The following is a 22,215-nucleotide window of genomic DNA, read 5'->3' as shown; positions in this document are numbered from 1 at the left end:
CAACCTCACGGGCAAGACCCCTCCCTGTCCTCGTTGGCAAAACCACCAATCAGGACCCACGAAGTTCCCGCTTCTGTTAGGTGACCGGAAATGGTTATTAGTGGAAAGAAGAAGAAGGAAAGGAAAGAACAAAGGAAGTCTAAATATAAATACTATAGCTATTCATACAAAATGGCGGACAGCCACATATACATATACAAAATGGCAGACAGCCACACTTACACTATTGCTCATGGGAGGTGGAGGAGTGAATGCTGGTCCAAATGTCTTGTCGGGGGTTTGTCAGGACATCCTTGACAAACCCTGACAGTTGTAACCCACACAACAAATGGACATTCCTGTTGCTTGCAGGTCCTAGGCAATTGAAAGAGCAGAATCCATTGTAGTTTCTTGTTATAATGCTTCTTCATGTTGCATCTCAGCCTATTGTGTATGTTGATAAGTTTGGTGTTTTTCACCGTTAAGATCCCCAGGTCTCATTGGAACAAAGAATTCTCAATGTCTATATTCAATTTTATATTTGAATTTTATCATCCAATTTATATTCAAATTTTCTATTCTTGAATGATTTTGGAATGTCCAGCTTATTTAGAATTAAGAAAACCCGAGGAAGAACTTAGCAGGGTTTATTAGAGAGATTGCAACCGATGTTTTCATCTCTAAAATGTGAACATTGAGTGCCGCTATCTTGTAAGCCTAGAAGTTTGACAATGGCGTTTGGAATGTCGAGTGTGACAAGTAGAAGTTTGGCTTAAACGTCTGCATTTTTCTGTGTTTTGGGTTAAAATTATGACATATTTTATTAAAATAATGATTATTTAAGCATTTATGAATAACATTGTAAAGAAATAGACAATTTTAATCCAGAAATTATTTAATTATTCAATTTTTTTTCAAGTGATGTAAAGTCCTTATATATTTATTTTCATAATAGATAATCATAATACTGTAAAAGTTGGTTTGTTCTCTCAAGGCATCTTCTGCCATCAGCAGCATAATACGTTTGTAAATTTCTAAAAATAATTTTCTAAGCTGCTTTCGAATTTATATAAGCCAACACTTTTTTCAACAAAAATACGTTGTGAGAACATGAAAAGCACATCGGAATTTTTTTATTATAGCATATGGTAGGGGAGACAATGCTAATTAAAGTCAAAAATAATTATTTAGTGCTATTAAACATCCTGTAAATATTTTAAAATAGTTTAATTTATTTATTTACTTTTGCTGGTAGATTTCATCTTCCTTAAATGTTTCTGCCATTTTTCAACAATACCTCATGAGTCAGTGTGCGATGTAAACGTGTGGCACAACGTGTTCACTTGGAGTTCAAATATCAAATGTGTACAGTAGAGTGTTGTTTATCCGAATCAATTGGAGACTGGGGTTGTTCGGAAATCGATATTTCGGATAACCAATTATGTACGAAAAAATATATTAACCTATCCCATGTTGAAGTTTTTCTCCGTTGCGTGTTGCTTTGCGTTGAATTTTCGTCGATGTTAAGCCAAACAAAGACTATTGTATCGTTAAAAATTATTTTTTTATTTTGTACAAACAAAATAAATATATATATATATTTTTTTTTTCATTGGATAGTCATCATTTCCCCAATCGGGGATCAGAGTCACCCTTGTCCCGCTATCTGCACCACAAGGGAAACACTATCTTTATTTCTTATTTACAATAATACTTTTAGAAGTCTTAATACATATAACTAATTTAATACAATACATTAAAACATAGGCATCTTGCCTTTACACGATTGCGACTCTTGTCGCAAAGGGAGCAACTCGCTCCCTCCCTCCCTCACGACAGAACTTTGCGCGTGAAGGTTTTCATATCTTTGGCTAATGTTTTAGTCCTAATGATTCTGTATAAATCCAATTCAGTGGTATTCAGGCATTCTGTGATTAACAGCCGTAGCTGCATCCTATCCATGTCGTATTTTGAACAGTCATTTATAACGTGTTCCAAGCTGTGGTTTCCATTTCCACATTCACAAGATATATCTTGATGTTTGCCGATCCTATTCAGGTATTCTTTAGTATTGCAGTGATTAGTCAACAGTTGTGTCATTATATGATCTATTGGGAGCCAGTTTAGATCATGTATTCTTTCTTGAATGTTAGGAAGCAACCAGAAGGTATGCCGTCCCTTCTCACTGTAGCTCCACTCCTCTTGCCATTCCTGTATGGATTCTTGTCGAAGCATTTTCTTAATATAGGACAATGGTATTTTGTTATATGCTATTTCACTCTGTAATGTGGCCTCCTTGGCCAGAGCATCTGCTCTTTCATTGCCCATAATGCCTACATGGGCTTTAACCCACCTTATTTTAATATTCAGTTCATGTTTGCTAATTAAGTTCTTAATTTCTAATGCCATAATATTTCTATCATTAAACTGCTGCAGAGAGCAAATAGCAGCTTTACTATCAGTGTTTACAATAATGATGGAGCCGGTCAGTCGGGTTGAGATGATCCATCTCACTGATTGAAGTATGGCAAAAAGTTCGGCTTGGTGCACAGTGCACCGGTCATCAAGTCTGAATTTGTCATGATATAGTTCTTTTTCATTTTGCATGACCAGGTAAGAGGCTCCCACCTGGTTCTCCACCTTCGATCCGTCAGTGAAGATTTCCATTTCTCCACTCTCCTCTTCTTCTGCCATTACAATGGCCTTGCGATTATATGTTCTTGGTAGTATAATTGCAGTTGGTTGACATTCATAATCTGTTTCACCGAGAGAAGTCCCATTTAGTATGATATTGTGACCTCTTCTGCACATGTATGTTTTTGCCTTTTCTTGTGCAACTAGGTCAATTGGCGTTGTTCCCGCTATTACCATAAGTGCTTCGGTAGAAGTTGTACGGTAAGCTCTCGTAATTCTTAGCAGTGCTGTTCTCTGCGTGCTTCTTAGTTTCCTTTTTATGCAGGTTTTCTTCGTGGCTTCATGCCACGCACTTGCAGCGTATGTTACCTTAGGTATAAACGCCCCTTTGTAAATAGTATTGATGGCCTCTGTAGTGAGGCCCCACTTAGCCTTGGCCACTCTGGCCAATGCATTAAATAAATTTGTAGCTATCGATTTTATATATTTTGCATGTGGCAGCCAAGTCAAACGATGGTCCAGCACCACACCCAGATAAGTAATCTGTCTTTCAACTTTAATACTTTGACCTTCCATTCTTATGGTTGGTGTTCTTTTGTATAAATCTGGGGTGTTTCCTTTTGAGAAGACAATTGCCCTCGTCTTTATGGGGTTAAAATAGAGCTTTAGCTCTTTTCCCCGATTTGAGACTAGTTGTAATATTTTCTTGCCTTTCTCTTCTATGTCTCTTCTTGAATTTGAGCCGAACAGAATAATGGTATCATCCGCATATGCCATTTCAATGATTCCCTCTCCTTTCTCTGTCTTCAGATAGTTATCATAAACAACGTTCCAGAACAGGGGTCCTGAGTTTGACCCCTGTGGACATCCTCTACTAAGCACCTTCTCTATATTTGTGCCACTTGCTTGATAGATTATCTTTCGATTACTAAGATAGTCTGACACTACTTCATATATGTTTGCAGGACACTTTGCTGTTCTTAAGGTCTTTAAGATGAGGGGCCACCATGCATGGTCAAAGGCCCCTCTAATATCCAAACTTATGCCGCAACAATACTTATTTTGATCCAAGGTTCTTTTGATACCATCGACGACTTTGCAAATTACATCCTCCGTTGAGGTATTCGGTAGGAATCCATGCTGTTTTGGACTTAGATACTTTAGTTTAATCAGATGTTGTGTAATTCTCTGACTTATAAGAAAGTCCATCACCTTCCCCATTGTCGGAAGTAGACTCAGGGGTCTGTAGCTTTTAGCTAGACTCTTGTCCACTTGATCTCCTTTGGGAATAATAACCAATCTCGCAATCTTCCAAATCTTTGGGAAGATCCCAAATCTTAGGCACAAATTGTAAATACTGCTGAGATAATTGGGGTTTATTTCCCAGATCTTATGGATTACTTCTGCAACCATTCCGTCGTGTCCAGGTGCTTTCCCTGGTCTGAGTCGTTGTACAGCGTTCTGAATTTCTTCAATAGTAAATATTGGATCAGTCGGCCCAATGTATGGTCTGATTATTTCCTCTCTTATTTGTTTATGCTCTGTTGTGTCATTATTGTGGTCATCATTTGGAAAGAACTCTGTCATAAGAGTTTGTACCGTCTCTTCATATCCTTCTGTGTACCTGTCATTAACATTTATTGCTGTAAGGTACTGAGGTAGCTTCAGCTTATCCGCACTCGCCTTATAAATATAGTTCCATGGCTTACTAGAACTTCTAGTGCAAAACTCCTTCCAGGATTTAATTTTAATTTCTTTAATTGTTCCTTTATACAATTTACAATGTTCTAAGTATTCTCCTCTTTTCCTCCTTCTCTCCAGATTATCTCTCGCTCTTTGATATCTCCTGCGGAGTTGATTGTTAATTCTCCGCATTTCCCCTAACTCCTTTGTCCACCACGGAACTGTTCTTCTCCTATTTTGCTTTTTTGGAATGGTCATATCGCATATTTCTACTACCGTCGTATGAAACCTTGTTATTCTGTTTTCGGCTTCTTGCCTATTTTGTATTTCATTCAAGCTTATGTTTTCCATAGCTCTTTCCAGTTTTTCCTGAAAGAGCTTCCAATCTGCTCTGTTGATAGCATAATGTGTCATATCATCTTCTGCAGTCCATCCACTTTGTCCGATTGTCATGAAGATATAGTTATGGTCACTGAGACTTGAAATTGGAGAAACAGCCCAGCCTTGAACTAGTCTAAGTGCTCTGTTATTGCACATTGTGATATCAATCCAGCTGCGGCCTGTTGGCCCTTCAAAGGTTGGCTGTGAATCAGGATCATTTAATAAAATAAATATATTGAAAAATATAAAAACAATAAAAAAATTATACTTCAGAAGTTAATTTAGTATCAAAAACATAAAATATTTGAGTAGCCCAAGACATAGCCAAAGATTGCAGCACCACAGCACTGGTGAAAATTTAAATTTGCAGACTGGAATTCTTTTGGATAATTGACTTTCGGATAAACGATGCTCTACTGTACTTCTGCTTGCTGTACAAGTTTAAAGTTTGAACTTTGGCTGCAACCTCACTATTGTTTAGCCATACTTTGCACCAGTTATTGGTTGTAGAGAGTCTTTATTTTATCATTATCCTGGTATGGTATGCAAATGAATGAAACATCCAATGATTGCCTGAAAGATTGGGATAGAATTTGGCTAATTAAATGATTAATATAAAGTAATTTGTAACTAGAGGTAGACGTTAGGTATAATTTCTTAACTAAATTAATAAATATAAATTTTAATAAATTATTAAATAATTTATAACCTTTTGGAATAAAGAATGATCTGGGGTGGTGCTTGAACCTGCAACCTCTGTTTGCCATGCACCACTTGCCTGTTGCACCACCCAGACCCAAGGAAGTCTTTGCTTTCAGAAGTATATTAATTTAGATATAACCTTACTTGGTTATATCTAAATTAGCCAAATTCTAGCCTGATCTTTCAGACAATTGTTGGATGTTTCATTATATAATCATCAGGCTTTAAGATGTTTATTATTTATGCAGATATGAATTTTTAAATATATATTAAAAACAATATTTCTTCTAATTTTTTTTTTGTAGATGAGCAGAACATACACTTCTTTGAGCAAAAAACATTTTTGCTGAGCAGATTCTGAGCAAAAAATTTTTCTGAGCATATATATATACAGTGGTGCCTCGTACAACGTACTTAATCCGTTCCAGGTGCACGTCCGTTAAGTGAAACGTCCGTTATACGAAACGCATTTTCCCATAGAAATACATGTTAAAACATATAATTCGTTCCGCAGCATAAAATAACCGTACTGTACCATAAAAAATGAAAATGGAGCAGACACCAATTATGCCGGGTAGTCAGATGTTGTGAGGAGGAGGTGGAAGAACACTTTCTTTACACATTCATACAGATACAGACTTTTTACACATTGCAGCGGGTCTTTTTTTATTGTTTTTTAATCGGAGTCAGATTCAGGAGAGGCTACCGGAACTTGCAGGGTCAACTTCTCTTGTTCCATCCTTTGTTTTTTGCCCGCTGGCTTCTTGAAAAACATGACCAAGGTGGTCTGTTTCTCTTTCTTCTTTAACACCTGTCGGAAATGACGGACAAAGGTGTCATCGTAGAGATCATTGATCCTGTTGGCCTCAGCTCTGTTTGGATAATGAGTGTTGGTAAACTCCTGAACCTCTCCCCATTCGACAAGAAAGTTTTTGTCAACTTTCACTCCTGATGATTTCTTGCTTTGTTTCAATTGAAATCACCTTTCTGTTTTTTTAGAAGCCATGATGCATTATAAATGACTTAACTTGCCAGATTATATGATACGAATAATTCTTTATTAATTAAGATCACTAAACACTTCTACGAGCTACTCTCGCTCCGTTTGTTTTTTACAACCTCTTTTCGTCCCGCCACCTCGGCATCTACACAATTACATTTCGTTTATTTGAATCGTCAACATATACTGTATTACATTACATTTAATGTTTATTTAAATCATCAACATATATTACATTACATTTCTACTTCAGATATACTAATAATACATTCTAATAATACTAATATATCCTAAAAATAGCAGATTGTCATTGGCAACGGCAAAAGAGTGGAAACATCATTCGCACTTGTTCGAAGAAAGTCCATTGTTCGACTCACGTAACTGCCGAACGGAAAGTCCGTTGTTCGCAGCAAGTCCGTTGCTCGAGTCACGTAACGGTCAAACAGAAAGTCTGTTATTCGCAGCATCCGTTATTCGAGGCGTACGTTATACGAGGCACCACTGTATATAAAATCTTATTTTTTCCTATAAAAATTAAAATAACTAATTATACTGTAAAGTAGAGATTAAAATTCATTTTAAAACATACTTTTATACAAAATATTATCTTTTGTCAATGATTTAATGTATTTAATCAAAATATATGCAGCAATAATTATGTTGCAGACAGAGTGAGAAATAAGTAAACAACAATTCAAATCGGTGTGCATGCTCGCCTGTGCAGCGCACAAATTCTCATGCACGGCAACAATTTGAGCAGTGTGCGGCCACGCAGCTTAGAGGGAACATTGATTAAACATAAAATTGCATTACTATTTATAATTGAAATCTTGTATTGTTGTAACTAAATTTTTGTATGTAACAAATATTTATTTTACATGTTATTGTAATTAACTGTAATAAGTTTTTTGAAAATAGGTCGTCTGCAACTTTGATAATGTTAGCTAGTAAATTTGGCATTAACACAATAAAGACTTTAGTAAATAAATATTCTTCAAGCAGAAAATAAAGTTGATATACCATCACACCTATCTATAATGGAACTTGTATATAGCAAAAACTTGTCACCAGTGGTGATATTCAGCGGGTTTGCACAGGTTCGGGCGAATCCGTTGTTAACATTTTCAAAGTTTTTCGAACCCATTGTTAAACACTCGTAACATTTCTCAGTGATTGTGTTTCTTTTAAAAAATATATTAAAATATACATATTATACTCTGTAACACTAGTAAACTAGAGCTTTATACCCCGTTCGCCTTGGTGCAACCTCCATCGACCGTTTCAATCTCGACTGAATCCAGGTTTAGTTGTGATTGACTCAAGAGTTCTTGAAACTAGGTCCAGTCATACGAGAGATCCCATGTGTGCCAGAAAATACAAGATGGCTGTGGAACACGTGTCGTGCTATCGACAGCGAAATAAAAAAGATATTGTATTTTGAGAAACGATGACATCTGTCTATTATTATGATAATACCTAAGGATATAATAAATGATTTAGAAAAGTTTTTTCTTGAGAAAAAGTCATAGGGAAAGCAGTTAAACCTGCTTTCTTTATGACTTTTTCTGATTAAAAAAATGCCAATTTTTATGTTTATAAAATATTTTGAATGAAAAATATTAAAATATGTACAAAATAAACCAGTTTGAAAACTTTTTTTTATTATTTATCAAAAAATATAGTTCTGGCATAAACAATGTTAAATTTTAATTGACTTAATTATGCGAATGCATTTTTTTTATTTATATGGGTATCTTAAGGTGAGTTTTTGCACTAATGTTGCTAATGCACCATTTGAGTGAAAAAAAATTGTTAAGGAGAAATTTTCTGTTAGCGAACCCTTTGTTAAATATTTTGAATATCACCACTGCTGTCACTAATGGAAAATTTCTTCAGTTCCTTGAATTTTTTGCAAAAATTAATGTAAATTTAACTGTATATAGCGGAACCTGTCTAATGTGGAAATGTAGTGGAAAATTGGGCCATATAGTGGAAATATCATTATCTTTATTCAATTTAACACAAATTTAATAAGAATTTTACAAGCCTAGCATGTAAAAATCATAAAAAAGTAAAAAAAATACACATATGCAATACAGAATAGCAAAACATGATTACTGTATTACAGTAATTTTATTAGGATTTATGTTATGAGGGAAACCACCCCCGTAACTGATTTGTTGAATTTCCTAGTTTCGGTTGTGTTCGCCGTTTCGCAAACGAGTGGTGCACGTGCGCAACGTTCCATGTTTATTCTTAAGTTTGTTTTTCGAGATTTTGAATTGCTTTAAGTTCATTTTAATGTTCTGTTCCATATGCATTCGAATTCCTCATAAATATAGCCTGATGAAGACCTGGATGGGGTCGAAAACGTTTGCTGTTGTATAAACAAATATCACTGGAGTTACGAAGGTTTTTTGGAATTATATATTTTCCTCTGGTGTTTAAGAAGAGGTTCGTTTTTTATATTAGGATTTAAACAAAGTTTTTGCATATTTTTATTAACAGCTGTTTTTACTTAACATAAATATGTGATTTAAGTACAGGTAACCCCCGTATAACACGGTAGTTACGTTCCAAAAAATTCCCGTGTTATGCGAATCCGTGTTATGCGAATCAAAGAACTAATACGAAAAGGAGGGTTAGGTTCCAAAAATTAAAAAACATGCTACTATATTTTCATAATTAAGATAAATATCTTCATAAAAATTTTTTAAGTGATACATATTAATATAAATTAAACAATGTTTTCTTCGTCATCACTAAAAACACTATTAATTAACCGAGAGTGTTTTCTTTTTGGCAAGTTATCCTTATCCTCTAAGCATTTTTATGCATTATCTTCAGATCCATGCTTTACCTTTTGCAAAAAGTATGTAATTTTAGATTGCTTGCTTCTAGTTAAAAGGTCTTTATAAATTTCCTTATATGGTGCTAAGCAATTATGAAGAATAAAGCAAGTATGGAATAAGGGAAAAACATTTGGCAACATCAGAAGCAGAAGTGTTGCGATCTGGCAACATTGATACAAGTTTCGAGAAGGACCACATGTATCGACAGAAGGCGAGAAGAGAAAATTTACATACTTAAGTACTAATAGTTCACGAAAATTATTATTTTCGTGAACTATTATTACTTAAGTATGTAAAAATTTATTACATTTCCTGTTGTACGAGGGTTTTATCCAATTCTCGAACTGTGTTAGAGCAAATCCGTGCTATAGAAGTGCCGTGTTATACGGGGGTTACCTGTACAACTTGTGAAATTTAACATATTATTCCCAATGTGAGATTGTATTTTTGTTTTGAAGCTTATTTTAAACTTTTTTACCTCACATTTTGTTTGAATAAAGTCAAGTCGAAATGTCTGCAGATAAAATGCACTTTAGGCAAATTATGCATGTTTTTTAAGTTACATAAAGGATATCATGCTATACAAACTGTAAAAAATACTAGTACCTTATACGTGGAAAATGCTTCTAAACTCCAAATGTGTCAAACTAGATTTTGGAAAGTTTCATTTGGAAAATTTTGAACTAAAGAATACAAAACATATGACCCCCAAAAGCTATTGAAGAGAAATTGCAGGAAGAAATTGTTAAGGATTGACAAATAACAATGCGTGAATTGAGTATAATTTTGTCTGACAAAGGTAGACACCTATAAGGTTTTATTTTATTTTTCAAGTAGTTACTCATTTTTACCTTTGAGAACTTTTTTACAAACGAATGAAAAAATTAAAGTTAAAATAAAAATATTTGTTATTAATGGAAAATTTGTTTTAGCAGGTGGTGATTGTTTGGTTGAGTACTGAGGTTCCACTGTATTTGATTAACGTGATTTTGATATACGCGATACATGTTGAGAAATTTATTAATCACATTAATGAAGGGATACCTATAGTAGTTAACCTGTATATAGCAGAAACCTGTCTACTACAGAAGAGTTATTCGGTTCCTTGGGGTTCTGTTATAGACAGGTTTGACTGTATTAAATTAAGAAGGTAAATTGATGATCATAATTGAAAGTTTTGCAAAAGTAATTGAAGAAGAAATTTTTTCTAAATTATAAAATCACACACCTTTAAAACTTTTAAATCTTCAGAAACTAACTTTAGTAAAACGGACAAATGTTTTCGATCTACTATTAAGATCTTTTTGAAGTCCTTTAATGTTCCAAATTTTGAAATGCAAAACATGCAATGATGTATTACTTAATGGAAAGATTTCAACAAATAAATACAAATAAAATTATTTGTAGTGCTATGCATATGAAAACTGTATTTATTTGTTTAATTTTTTTTTTATTTTGTAATACATCATTGCATGTTTTGCATTTCAAAATTTAGAATGTTAAAGGACTTGAAAATGATCTTAATAGTAGATCAAAAATATTTGTACGTTTTATTAATGTTAATTTCTGGAGATTTAAAGGTGTGTACTTTTATAGTTTATATGTATTTAGTGTTGAGTAGAAAGAAAAAGACGTTTTTCTAAATTATTACATTAAATTTATTGAACAGACTATATTTTAAACAAAAATTCTTTCATTTACTATACATTAAAATACAGTGGGATTGATGTATCTGTGAATGATATATTTCAAAGCCTACTGCATATAGTATTGAAATATCTACAAAACTTGCATTCATGCATGCATGCATGCATGCATATAACATATTAGATTGAGGGGAAAAATATGGGTATGGATATTGTTACATATTATTATATTTTTGTCTTGTTTTATATATCTACACTTAACTTATAATAAAAGAATGATTATTAAAAATATATTAAAAAATATTTTTTTATTTTAAAATAAAATGCATGTTTTATTTGTTTTTGGGATAATCTCATTACTACAGTAAAGAAACCATCTGAGGTGAAGGATTTGCTATTATGATGTTGCTGAAAAGAGGAAGGGAAAGTCAATTAGATGCAAATCAAGATGAACAAAGGATATGTGGGTGATGGTGTACATACTGAGGGAAAGCATCATTATCATGAAACATATTTTATTGGAAAGACTGAAGGTTTACATAATCTTAGAACATGTATTCTTTCTCAGATTATAGTATAGAGTCCAAAAATGTTATTGTTGGTCAGGATTTCTTTGATGAGTTGACAGCCCGGAGAAATGCTAGGACGAGTCCAGATCTAGAATGGGCACAAGTCAGTTGGAGGATGAATGATATTGAAGGCAGTAGAACAAAGATAGGGTTGATGGGCTTTCAGAGACCATGGCAACACAAGCACAGAGAAAAAGGATGAAAAGAGTCATCTTGCAAAGTTGGGAGAGGAAAATTCGCATCTGTCCTTGAAATTTGGGGATTTTAAAGGATTTGTTCTTCAGATTTGATCTTCTGATTGGTTCCTTCTTTTTTACATTGTCTTCTGATTGGTTATTTTTTTCTCCAAGTAAAATTAAATAGATTGGGTCATGAGAAAGGTTGAGCTTTAATATTTACCTAACACCCTATCTCAATTCCAACCAAGAGATGTTGATAGAACTTTGAAACTTTTGCTTGTATTTTAGACAATGATGTTTTCTCTCCTGCCATCCAAGAACTTTAATAATTATAATGTGACATTTTCTCCTCATTAAAACTGTTCTGTTTCCAAGATTTGACTAGACTTTGTCATTTCTACAAGTGTTAGAATCAAAGCTTGAACTCCCTGGTCTGACATTGATTATGATTCTAACACATGCTGGAGTTGCAGTCAGGACTTACATTGTTTACATTTGCATTGCTATGCTTATTTTATACAGTTTTTTTTTTAATATTCAAAGTATATTTTAGCACAGTTAGTAAGAGGTTAACACTATAGTTATCATTGTGCTAGACTATTTAACTTCTTACATAATGTCTGAAGAAGATAGAGAAGGCAAAATACATGAAGATGTCAATGGATGGATGATGCAAGCAGATGATGATGACAGCTGCAGATTTTTTTTTATAGTAGACATTTTTTAGCCATATGAAAAAAGATTGTGATGGGAAATTGTTGCATCTGCCTTTTCATTTTATGAAACACATTATTGAGAGGATCTAAACCTTCTGTTATTAAATGGGTAACTTTAGTGCTGTGTTTCATCATAGAATCATATTCTACTATTTTTTACTTCAAATTCTATGCTGTTAGAAACACTTCACCAATTTTTTAAGTGTCGTGCTGCTGATTCTAGTTCAATATTTTATTAATCATCGTCGTCTTCCTATGTAAATGATTTGATGAGATCTTCTAACTCCTCATTTCTCAATGCTTCATGATGTCCTTCAATATGATTTACCATTTCTCCTCTATCATATCAACAAATCCCTCACCACCAATTTGTCTTGCTGTTTGAATTACAGTAGACTTCCTATAACACGGTAGATATGTTCTGTGTTTTATGAATTCCATGTTGTACGAGTCACTTAAATACATGAGCCAATCGCAGCCCGGCACGTATGCAGTTTAGGGACTACGGCTGTTTGAAAGGTTTTCTTCCATAAAATTAATCGATTCTAGACTAATTAATCGATTTGACTCAACATTCCCAAAACACACATAATTTTTTGGGAATAATCCATATAAACTGTGCTGTAAACAAAAATTGTAGGATTACTTACTGAGTGTGCACCGTTTGACGACACCATTGTTTTCGTCACGGAGCGGCACATCGAACAGTGGGTGCATGTTTCCTGATAAATTATTTTTCTGCAAAAAATTCGCTGAACTTTGGAGACGTCATTAATATAAATATAATTTTTATGACCATTAAATAATAAATGGTTTTTAGTAGGTCTGCTGCTCGTTTAAACTCAACAGTTTGTGCAATATCCACTACTGGTGTAGATTTGACCAATCCTGTCACGACACGAGTCGGCGATGACGTTTTACAGTATTATACAAGTTCTTTTAGTGTGTTCATATGAATACGATCAGTTTTTTTGTTGTGATATACGAATCCATATTATATGAACTCATTTTATAGGGGGGGGTCTACTGTACTTTTCTTACTTTTATGTCAATTCTAGTGAAGCCTTGGAAATCATAGATATCATCACTCTACAAATTCTGGTACCATTTCTGATATCATTTCTGGTTTTAACTCATTCATAAAAAGCAACCACCAATTACTGGTTAATATTAAGAATAAAAATTCCACTATGTCCAATAAACCAGCAAAAGAACAATTAACTTTGGAAAGAAAATGTTTTTGTTCATTTTTAAAAGGATGTCTTCGGGCTGGTAATCTAAATTTGAATCAAATATTTTCGAACAGATCTTAATCACTATGTTGCCATTGTTGATAGTCACTGATTGGTGGAATGGTTTTATGTAGCATCTTGCGTGGAATGTGCTTCTGTTGAATTGATATATATTTTCCAGAGGTTTGGAATTGTGCTATTGTTTTTGTAGTTGATGGCTTTTTTCCTTGTAGTTGGTTGCCTTGTAGATCTTCATTAACTCCAGATATCTGATGTGTGATTTAACCACTGTTCTATGTAGGATTTTAGCTTGATTAAAATGAACTTTCACTTCTGGGTTTCCGGCATATGTTTACAGGATGATGGCTAATATGTTGCCTTTTGATATGTCAACTTAGTATTACTTTAGATGGGTGGTAATGTGCCAACATATTGCCCTATGTATTCTAATTCTTCAATTCAATGAAGAATTCTTAATCTAAATTTGTATGCTCCAATAAAGCAGAATTTTGATTTTGGAAAACTAGAAATTATTTAATTAAGCATTTTTATTTAATACTATAATTTTTAAGAATTAAGTAAAAATTAAATACATAATCTGAAAATTTGAAATAAAGCATTATTATAATTTTTAAAGTTTATTGCCTGAATTTAATTGTAAAATAGAAAAACTTGCTTCTAATTTATTTTACAAATGACTGTAACTCTTACAAAATTATGGGCAAAGATTAAATTTTAAAAGTGTTTTAAAAAGAAGTGTTTTAACAGAAATTTTAATATGAATTTAATTGTTAATGAATTTAATATAACAGTTCTGTCATGAAAAATGAAACATACGTTAGGAAATTAACCAGGAATTAAAGTTTTAATGTCTTATAGGAAATTTAAAAAAAATTAGGAAAAATAGAAATGTTTAGAACTGCCATTTCTCTCACAGTGGTAGACTAGCCCACTATTAAATTAATTTCTATATTAATTTCTAGAAAATTTCTATATTAATGCCTAATCTGATAGATGATTGATTCTCTTTTAATCTTTTTTCAACTATTCTTTATGTTTTTCCTATATAATAATACTTAGCTGCTTCGCACTACTACAGATGATCAGATTAGGTGTTATGATGTCACCATGGTATTTATGTTGTAATGAAACAAATTGTGGCATTATTATAGATTATATAAAAATTTTCTATAAGGAAAAAACACCATTAAAAGAAAAATGAAAGAACAATTTTGCAATAATAAATTAGAAAGATGTTAATAATAATAATTTAAATAATGGCGTTAACGTTGATGCATATTGAGATAGGATTGTGAACTGTAAACAAACTACATTTGAATAGTTGTATAATTATCACTGAAGAGGCAGAAGCATTGCTGCTTTGGCAAAATGCATTTGGTATATGTAGCTAATAATTTTACAGTTGATGCTTAATAATTAAAATAACCTTGTCCTGTTATAAGTGTTGTTTGGATGTTCTTTAATTATCTCTGAAGTTGGAAGAGACAGAGAATTCTTTCTAGAATTTTATACAATTTTTAATAATACATGCTTTACAATATTTTTTACTGTCAGGTATGTACCTGGCTTTACTCAGGAAAACCATCATAAGGAGGATTCAGCATGGCCCTGATTGTACTCTCTAAATCTATTCATGCTCAAAGCCAATGCATACTATTACTTAAAATTTTAAAATGTCTATCCTTGATTCAGATGTGAGTTAGTTTAAAATTGCCCATGCAAACTGACATTCAGCTTGATACAATGTGCATTTTCCATCTTCTAATTTGAAATCACAATTTGGGTGATAGGCTGCTTTGATTTTTTGTTTTTACTCTTTCTACTCTGTTAGCACTAAGAGTTTTTTTTTCATGCCCATAGTGAGTTCAGCCTGGTCCACGATGGGAACAGCCAGGTGGCAAGGGATGAGGCTCAACATATCCAGGACAAGGCCCCCTGAAAAATTTCTGATATTTTTTTCGACTGTGGATATGATCTTGGATGCATTAGAGTGATGGTCTGATGCCTTAATTTCCTCAGACATTCAAAGTTAATGCACATTTCCAAAAGAAAAGAGACATTACATAGCTAAAAGATGAGAAAATAGGGAGCATATATAGAAATACACTTGAGAAGAAGATAAAGATCCTAGACAAGATGGAAGAGCTAGACTCAGGAGTGGAAGAAATAACAAAGTTAATAAGAGAAGCAATTGAACAAACCCTACTAGAAGAAGAAAAAATCAACAAGAAATGGATCATACAAGAGACCCTAAATCTTGTCCAAGAGAAAAAAGCTCTTAGGCTTAGAAGAGACATTTTTGAAGAGTTGGTAAAACAGTATAAGGTAAAATGCAATTAAGTGAAAAAAGCAGTTAGAATGGATAAAGCAAAATGACTAGAGGATCAGTGTAGAAACATAGAAAAATATTATGGAGAATGTAAGACTAGAGAAGTATATAAGATCAGAAATGGAAACCAAAGCAAACGGCAACCAAAGATGAGAAGGGAGAGGTTTTAGTGGACAGGGTGGAAGTCCTACAGAAGTGGACAAGTTGTTGCTCTGAACTATACAAGGAAACATTAGATACAGATGTATTAGAGAATCTAGTAGCTGAATTAAGGAAGATATCGCCACCAAGTGTTGAAAATGTTAGAAACTGATAAAAAGATGATAAAGTACTAAAATGACAAATAAATGTGATTGCATAAAAAAGCAATGTTTTGTTCCAGTTTATTATTTTATAAAGTTCAGGAAATTTATTAAGGGATAAATTTAGGAAATATATACTTTTTACAGGATTTGTTAATAAATAATGGCATTTTTTCTTTTTTCAATGTAGATTTATGGTTGAGGATTAATAACAGGATAAATTTGTTTAATTTAATTAAAAATTTTATTTGTAATATTAATAATTCAGCAATTATAACTGTTAATTATAAAAAATAACTAAAATGTTGAAGAAACAATAGTATATGTGCAAAGTAAGTCAAATGCTGTTGTACTTTGTTTATATGCCCTACTGTAAGGGATGTGAAGGTCAGGAAATTTAAAACAAAAGTTTAAATAGGATCCCCATGTATAGAAAAACCTGTCAAACAACTTTTCCATCAGCCAATTTCGTTTGGAATGAAAAAGACTGATTTAAGTAGTTTCTTAATTATTATGCCTTTGTGTCTTCTATCTTGATTTAAAATTTATCTTGTATATTTATTGTATATTGAATATTTTTTATTTAATTCACCTGTGAATTAAATAAAAAATATTATTTCTGTAAGACTAAGTTTCTGCATCCATAAATCCAGTATAATAAGTCCTGTTAATTGATATTGTACTAGTATACAAGATAAATTTTAAATAGGTAGTTTCTTGTTTAAAAAGTTAAATGCACAAAAAATGATCTATATATTTGTAATTGGTGCAAAGAACTCAAGAAATAATTTTTTAGTTTTTGTTGCCCAAGTACATAGGCTAAAGTTCAACCTAGATGTTCAGAAAGTATTGTACAAGGGCTTAGCTTTTTTTTTTTAAAATAAGCATGAGAATGCTGTCAAGGTATGTTTTAGCATGACTTCAGTGTCACTAATAAGGTTTTTGGTTTGCTGATCAAGTAATCCAGCTTTTAGAATCATTTAGTAAGCTATATAATCATGATTTGTTAATCCATCATGTCTTCCCATTTTCAAATGTTTTTAAAATTAAAAAATTATACAAAAATTTGTTCATTTAAAATTTTTGATGTTAAAATTTTTTTTTTTTTGTATTTCTACAAGAATGAACATTTTCCTAATGACATTGTTATTTATAACAAAAATACTTGTACAATTAAAATTTGTTTAATCTGTTCATTTTATTTGACTCTCAACCAAAAGACTAATACTATAAGTTATTAAAATATATTTTAGTAAAAATAAATTTATATTTGATTTAAATGTCATGAAGTTTTATATGAAATGCTTGGCAGCCAGTTTATATGCTATTTCGACAAACCTATTTATTATATTCTATTATTATTGTTTTCAGCATGTGATATTAACTGCATACAATGTAGTTATGATGGTGAATGTCAAATGTGCAGAGATGACCTTGTTCTTCAGTTTGGAGAATGTGTTTCATCTTGTTATGAAGATTATTATTTAGATTATGGAACAAGAGAATGTAAAGGTTTGTATATATGTTCAGTTTGTTAGAAATGATATTCAAACTTTTTTTTACAATAAAAATAAAAATTTCTGATTTAAAAAAGCATTTAATAATATATTATTATGTCTGTACATTGCTAGTTCTATGTAAATATCTTTCTATTTATAGAATATGCATGATTTTATTAGCATTATTCTTTATAGAAAAGATAAATGATATTCAATGAACAAAATAAGCCATTCCCACATTAACAATGAAAAATACTCAATTAAAATCTGAAAAATCACAATAAAAATAAAAATGAAAAATGTAAGTACATATATACACATATATAAAAGAAAGATGGCATAGAAACTATACAGTACCAGCAGATGAGTCCGGCATTGCTTGGGCAAAAACAACAACAAAGATTAAGATTTTTCTATGTTGTTTTTGAAACCATGTTTGATAAATTTGTTTGACTTTGAACTCAAAATTGAGTTTTAAATAAACACTTGGCTTTATTTCCATCTCCTTTTAGTTGATACATGCCATTTGCACGTTTTGGGCATAAAGCCCCTCATCAGTCAACTAAATGATACAATATTTAAAATATTACACTAAATATCAAACAAAACTGAATTAAAACAAGGTATAGTTCTTACCATATTCATATTCAATCCATTATACATACAAGGTCTTTACCCAATTGACACACAACATATCTCACAATAAGTGGAGTAATTCCCTTTACATTAAAATCTGCTATATATAATCTTTTGCTTATTTCACAATATCCAACTATTACAATATCTAAGAAATATAGACTTAATTACACCTACATTTCAGAAATGAGCAGTTTTTTACATTATTGTCTTTTGACTGTATGCGTGTCATTTACTGCATTGCGGTTTTGTACTGATTTGCATAGTACAGAGATATTATGAATGGTAACAACAGTATAACTTTTACAGACAATTACAATCGACTTTAACATATACTACGTGTTTTATAATATTTTCAGCCAGTTTTCATTTATTTTTACACTTAAATTTTTATTAATACAGTTTTTGGCTGTTAAAATTGAAACACTTTCCTGAAATTTTCTATTATACATGTTTTTTTCTTTGTATAAAATTTGAACGTTATTTTTATCTATATTACAGTTGTTTAATAAACAATTGTTGTGAAAAACGGAGTTTAGTCTATGATATTCGAGATCTGCAATGTGTTCCTTTAATCGTATACTTAGTTTGAGTTTAGTTTTTCCTATAAATATTGTATCATTTAGTTGACTGATGAGGGGCTTTATGCCCGAAACGTGCAAATGGCATGTATCAACTAAAAGAGATGGAAATAAAGCCAAGTGTTTATTTAAAACTCAATTTTGAGTTTGAAGTCCAACAAATTTATCAAACACGGTTTCAAAGACAACATAGAAAAATTTTCAATTATAGAAACGGGAAACTCCATTCAGAGAATAATGTGTCCAAAAATATGATGCATTCAAAATGTCCAAAAACAGATGCATTCCAAAAATGTGAAATTTTGAATAAAATTATAAAAGAGGGAATTTAACAGAACAAGTCTTTGATGCTGATGAATTTGCCTTATATTGGAAGAAAATACCAGAAAGAACATATATTTAGAAAAATGAGTCTTCTGCTTTTTGGCTTGAAGGCAACAAAGAATAGGATAACTGTACTTTTGTTCTTATACAGCTGAAAAACTTGTAACATAGCCAATGTTTGAAGTTCAAGATGACAAAAAAATATATAACTTTTTCAAATCTTTTCTTTTTTATCCTCTTTACCTTGTGTAAAGGTTAAACACTCGTTTACAGGTACTGGTACAATATATAATAGACTCATAACAACCTTTAAGTGACCAGTAAAATATTTAATTGAAAAACAAACGTTTTCGACCATATTTTTCGGTCTTTTTCAGGTTAAAAGTTCTGAGATTTGAAGAGCTGTTGTGCTTAAAGATTTAAAATTTTAGAACGTTATCCATAACCATCCATATTTTAGAACGTTATCCATAACGAAATCCATAACCATCCCAACCTCATTGTCCATTAACGATAGGTTATGGATTTCGAGAGTATGTATCCATCAATAAATCTTACCTCATGTTTTGAGGAGTTAGTGAACCTTTTATGTGAGTTGCACCCAAAGGCATCTGAACACAGAAAAGATCTAGAGATAATGGTGGATCTGGTATGCTTTCAGTCATTTTTCAGTTTCCAAGGTAAAGTTTATAAGCAGTTAAGGGGAGTCCCGATGGGCAGCCCGATGTCTGGCCTGCTCTGTGAGTTAGTGGTGAGAAAAATGGAACGCATGACGCTTATCAACTATAATGAATACATAATCATGTACAAAAGGTATGTAGATGATGTTCTAATTATATGGAAGAATGACACAATGATACAACGATTCTTGGGCCAAATGAACTCTAACCAACATGGCTTAAAACTTAACCTAGAGCAGGTTAGTAACAAGGAGCTACACTTCTTGGACGTTAGCATTGAATTTAAGAATGGAACTTTATACACGAAGGTGTACATCAAGCCCACGCATGATCCGATGTATATACCGGCGACATCTAATGATCCGACGGTTTATAAACTATCCGCCTTTAGGGCGCTAATCAGAAGAGCGTTTCTGTATTGCTCAAATGTAATGGACACGATGGATGAACTGGGTAGGATCAAAAATGTTGCAAAAGAGTTAGGGTTTGGAACAAGATCTATAGAGCGTTTAATTTCAGCGTACGTAAAGCCTAGGAGCGGCTCTAAGAAAAAACCAGAGACCAGTGGTAACTTCGCAAATTTTACGTATAATAAATGTCTCTTCCCGATTATGAAGCAAATAGCAAAACACAAAAACGCCAGTATAATATACAAAAGGGCCCCCACAGTGTATAGGTTGATTAGAAATGACAAAGAAAAAATTGATGATAAAGAACAGGCATAAGTATATGCAATTCCCTACAAAAATGACCAGTTGGGAATTGATAAGGAGTACGTAGGGGTCACTAATAGAAACCTTGGGGTGAGGATTAAGGAACACATGTACGATGTCGCAAAGAGCAGGTGTGCAACAGCATTATCCAAAATGGCACAAGTGGATGGTTCGGTTGTTAAATGGGAGGATGCCAAAATTCTTGCAAAAGTACACTCGCCAACGCTGTCATCCATAACAGAGAAATGCGAAATATACAGAGCGAGTTTGATGGATAGATGTTTAAATTATAAAGATGCGACCGTGTTACCGTCATCGTGGAAATACATAATAAGAAAAAAACATGCATAATAATGCATCTGCTGTGACTCAATAGATACTTGGGTTAATGTATAAGGAATTGTTCCTTAGTGTTTACGGCAAATTACCGTATTTTATATTCATTTTTGTGTTATCTTGGTTTTTTATTATTTATTGTTTTATTTTGGTTATGCTTATTCTATTAGTTTAATTTAAACGTATTTTCTAATTTGGTTTAATTTTGAACGTGTTCAATTTTGTATTAGAGTCGGACGACGTTAACCTGAAGATGGCCCATAAATTGGGTTGAAAACGTTTGTTTTGTTTAATAAATACATGTTCTCAGCAGTAAGGTGTGTTGGATGTGTCCGAGATACTTTAACTTTTTAGCATTTTTTAGCATTTTATTGGTATTATTGCATTACTGCTTTTAGTCTAGTGTAATGTTATAAAATAATATACACTGTTTTCCGGCATTAAATCAACATTTTATTCAAAGTTGTAAGTAGTTACGATAGTTTACAACTATTAAACCAAACTATCATTGTAATTAGATGGGCTAATTAAGTGCTATATTAATGATTAACTTTTACGGCAATTGTTTGGTTTAATATTAATGCATTAGGCTTTGAGATGTTTACATGTGGATAGTTTACAACTATCCTCTTCAGGCTGACTTGATTAGACTGCAATCAAACAAGATTTTTCATTACAAGATTTTCTTGTAATGAAAAATCTTCCTCTTCAAAATATATTTTGGCTTTACTGGTTCTTTTCAATTTGATAACATACAAAAAGCAGTGTTTATGGTGACAATTACCAACATAACAATATATCTTAGTAGTACAATAATTACAAATTATTACACATTATTATTAGGATTATAAATTATGTAGGTTAGTAACAATACAATATTAAACAAGTCTAGTAAAAAAAACCGTGGAAATAGTCCTTCTGTCTTCTTTATGGCTGTGGTTACTGTATTTTTTATTCCCAAGGACCACTGTAACAAATTATAACAAAATTCTCCAAATTGGTAAAAATCAATCACTTACATACAACAAAACTTCAGAAAATATTACAAAAATTTAATTTCTTTTGGACTATTTTAAATTATAGATACTATACAGATAAAAAGAAATAATGACCATTACCACATCATCATGATGACAACTGGGAATGGGGTGTGTGCTACTCATGTATGAGTGTATGATACCATTATTTTTGAGCCCAGCTTTTGGCACTCAGGCCAGGTCA

The 22,215-nt window shown here is 32.2% G+C and overlaps 1 protein-coding gene across 1 annotated transcript in view; it reads left to right on the top strand.

The window, feature by feature from the left end:
• The window catches only part of LOC111639622 (extracellular matrix protein FRAS1-like), a 181,214-nt gene that overhangs the window by 89,161 nt on the left and 69,838 nt on the right, over positions 1 to 22,215 (top strand). Inside the window, exon 10 of the mRNA XM_023385519.1 lies at positions 17,597 to 17,737. Coding sequence (XP_023241287.1) covers positions 17,597 to 17,737 — 141 coding nt within the window. The remainder of the gene's footprint in view (positions 1 to 17,596; positions 17,738 to 22,215) is intronic.

The sequence above is a fragment of the Centruroides sculpturatus genome, unplaced genomic scaffold, assembly GCF_000671375.1.
Source record: "Centruroides sculpturatus isolate CEXI.00-Female unplaced genomic scaffold, Cexi_2.0 scaffold976, whole genome shotgun sequence".
Lineage (NCBI taxonomy): Eukaryota > Metazoa > Arthropoda > Arachnida > Scorpiones > Buthidae > Centruroides > Centruroides sculpturatus.
This window is presented reverse-complemented; position numbering and strand designations above follow the sequence as displayed.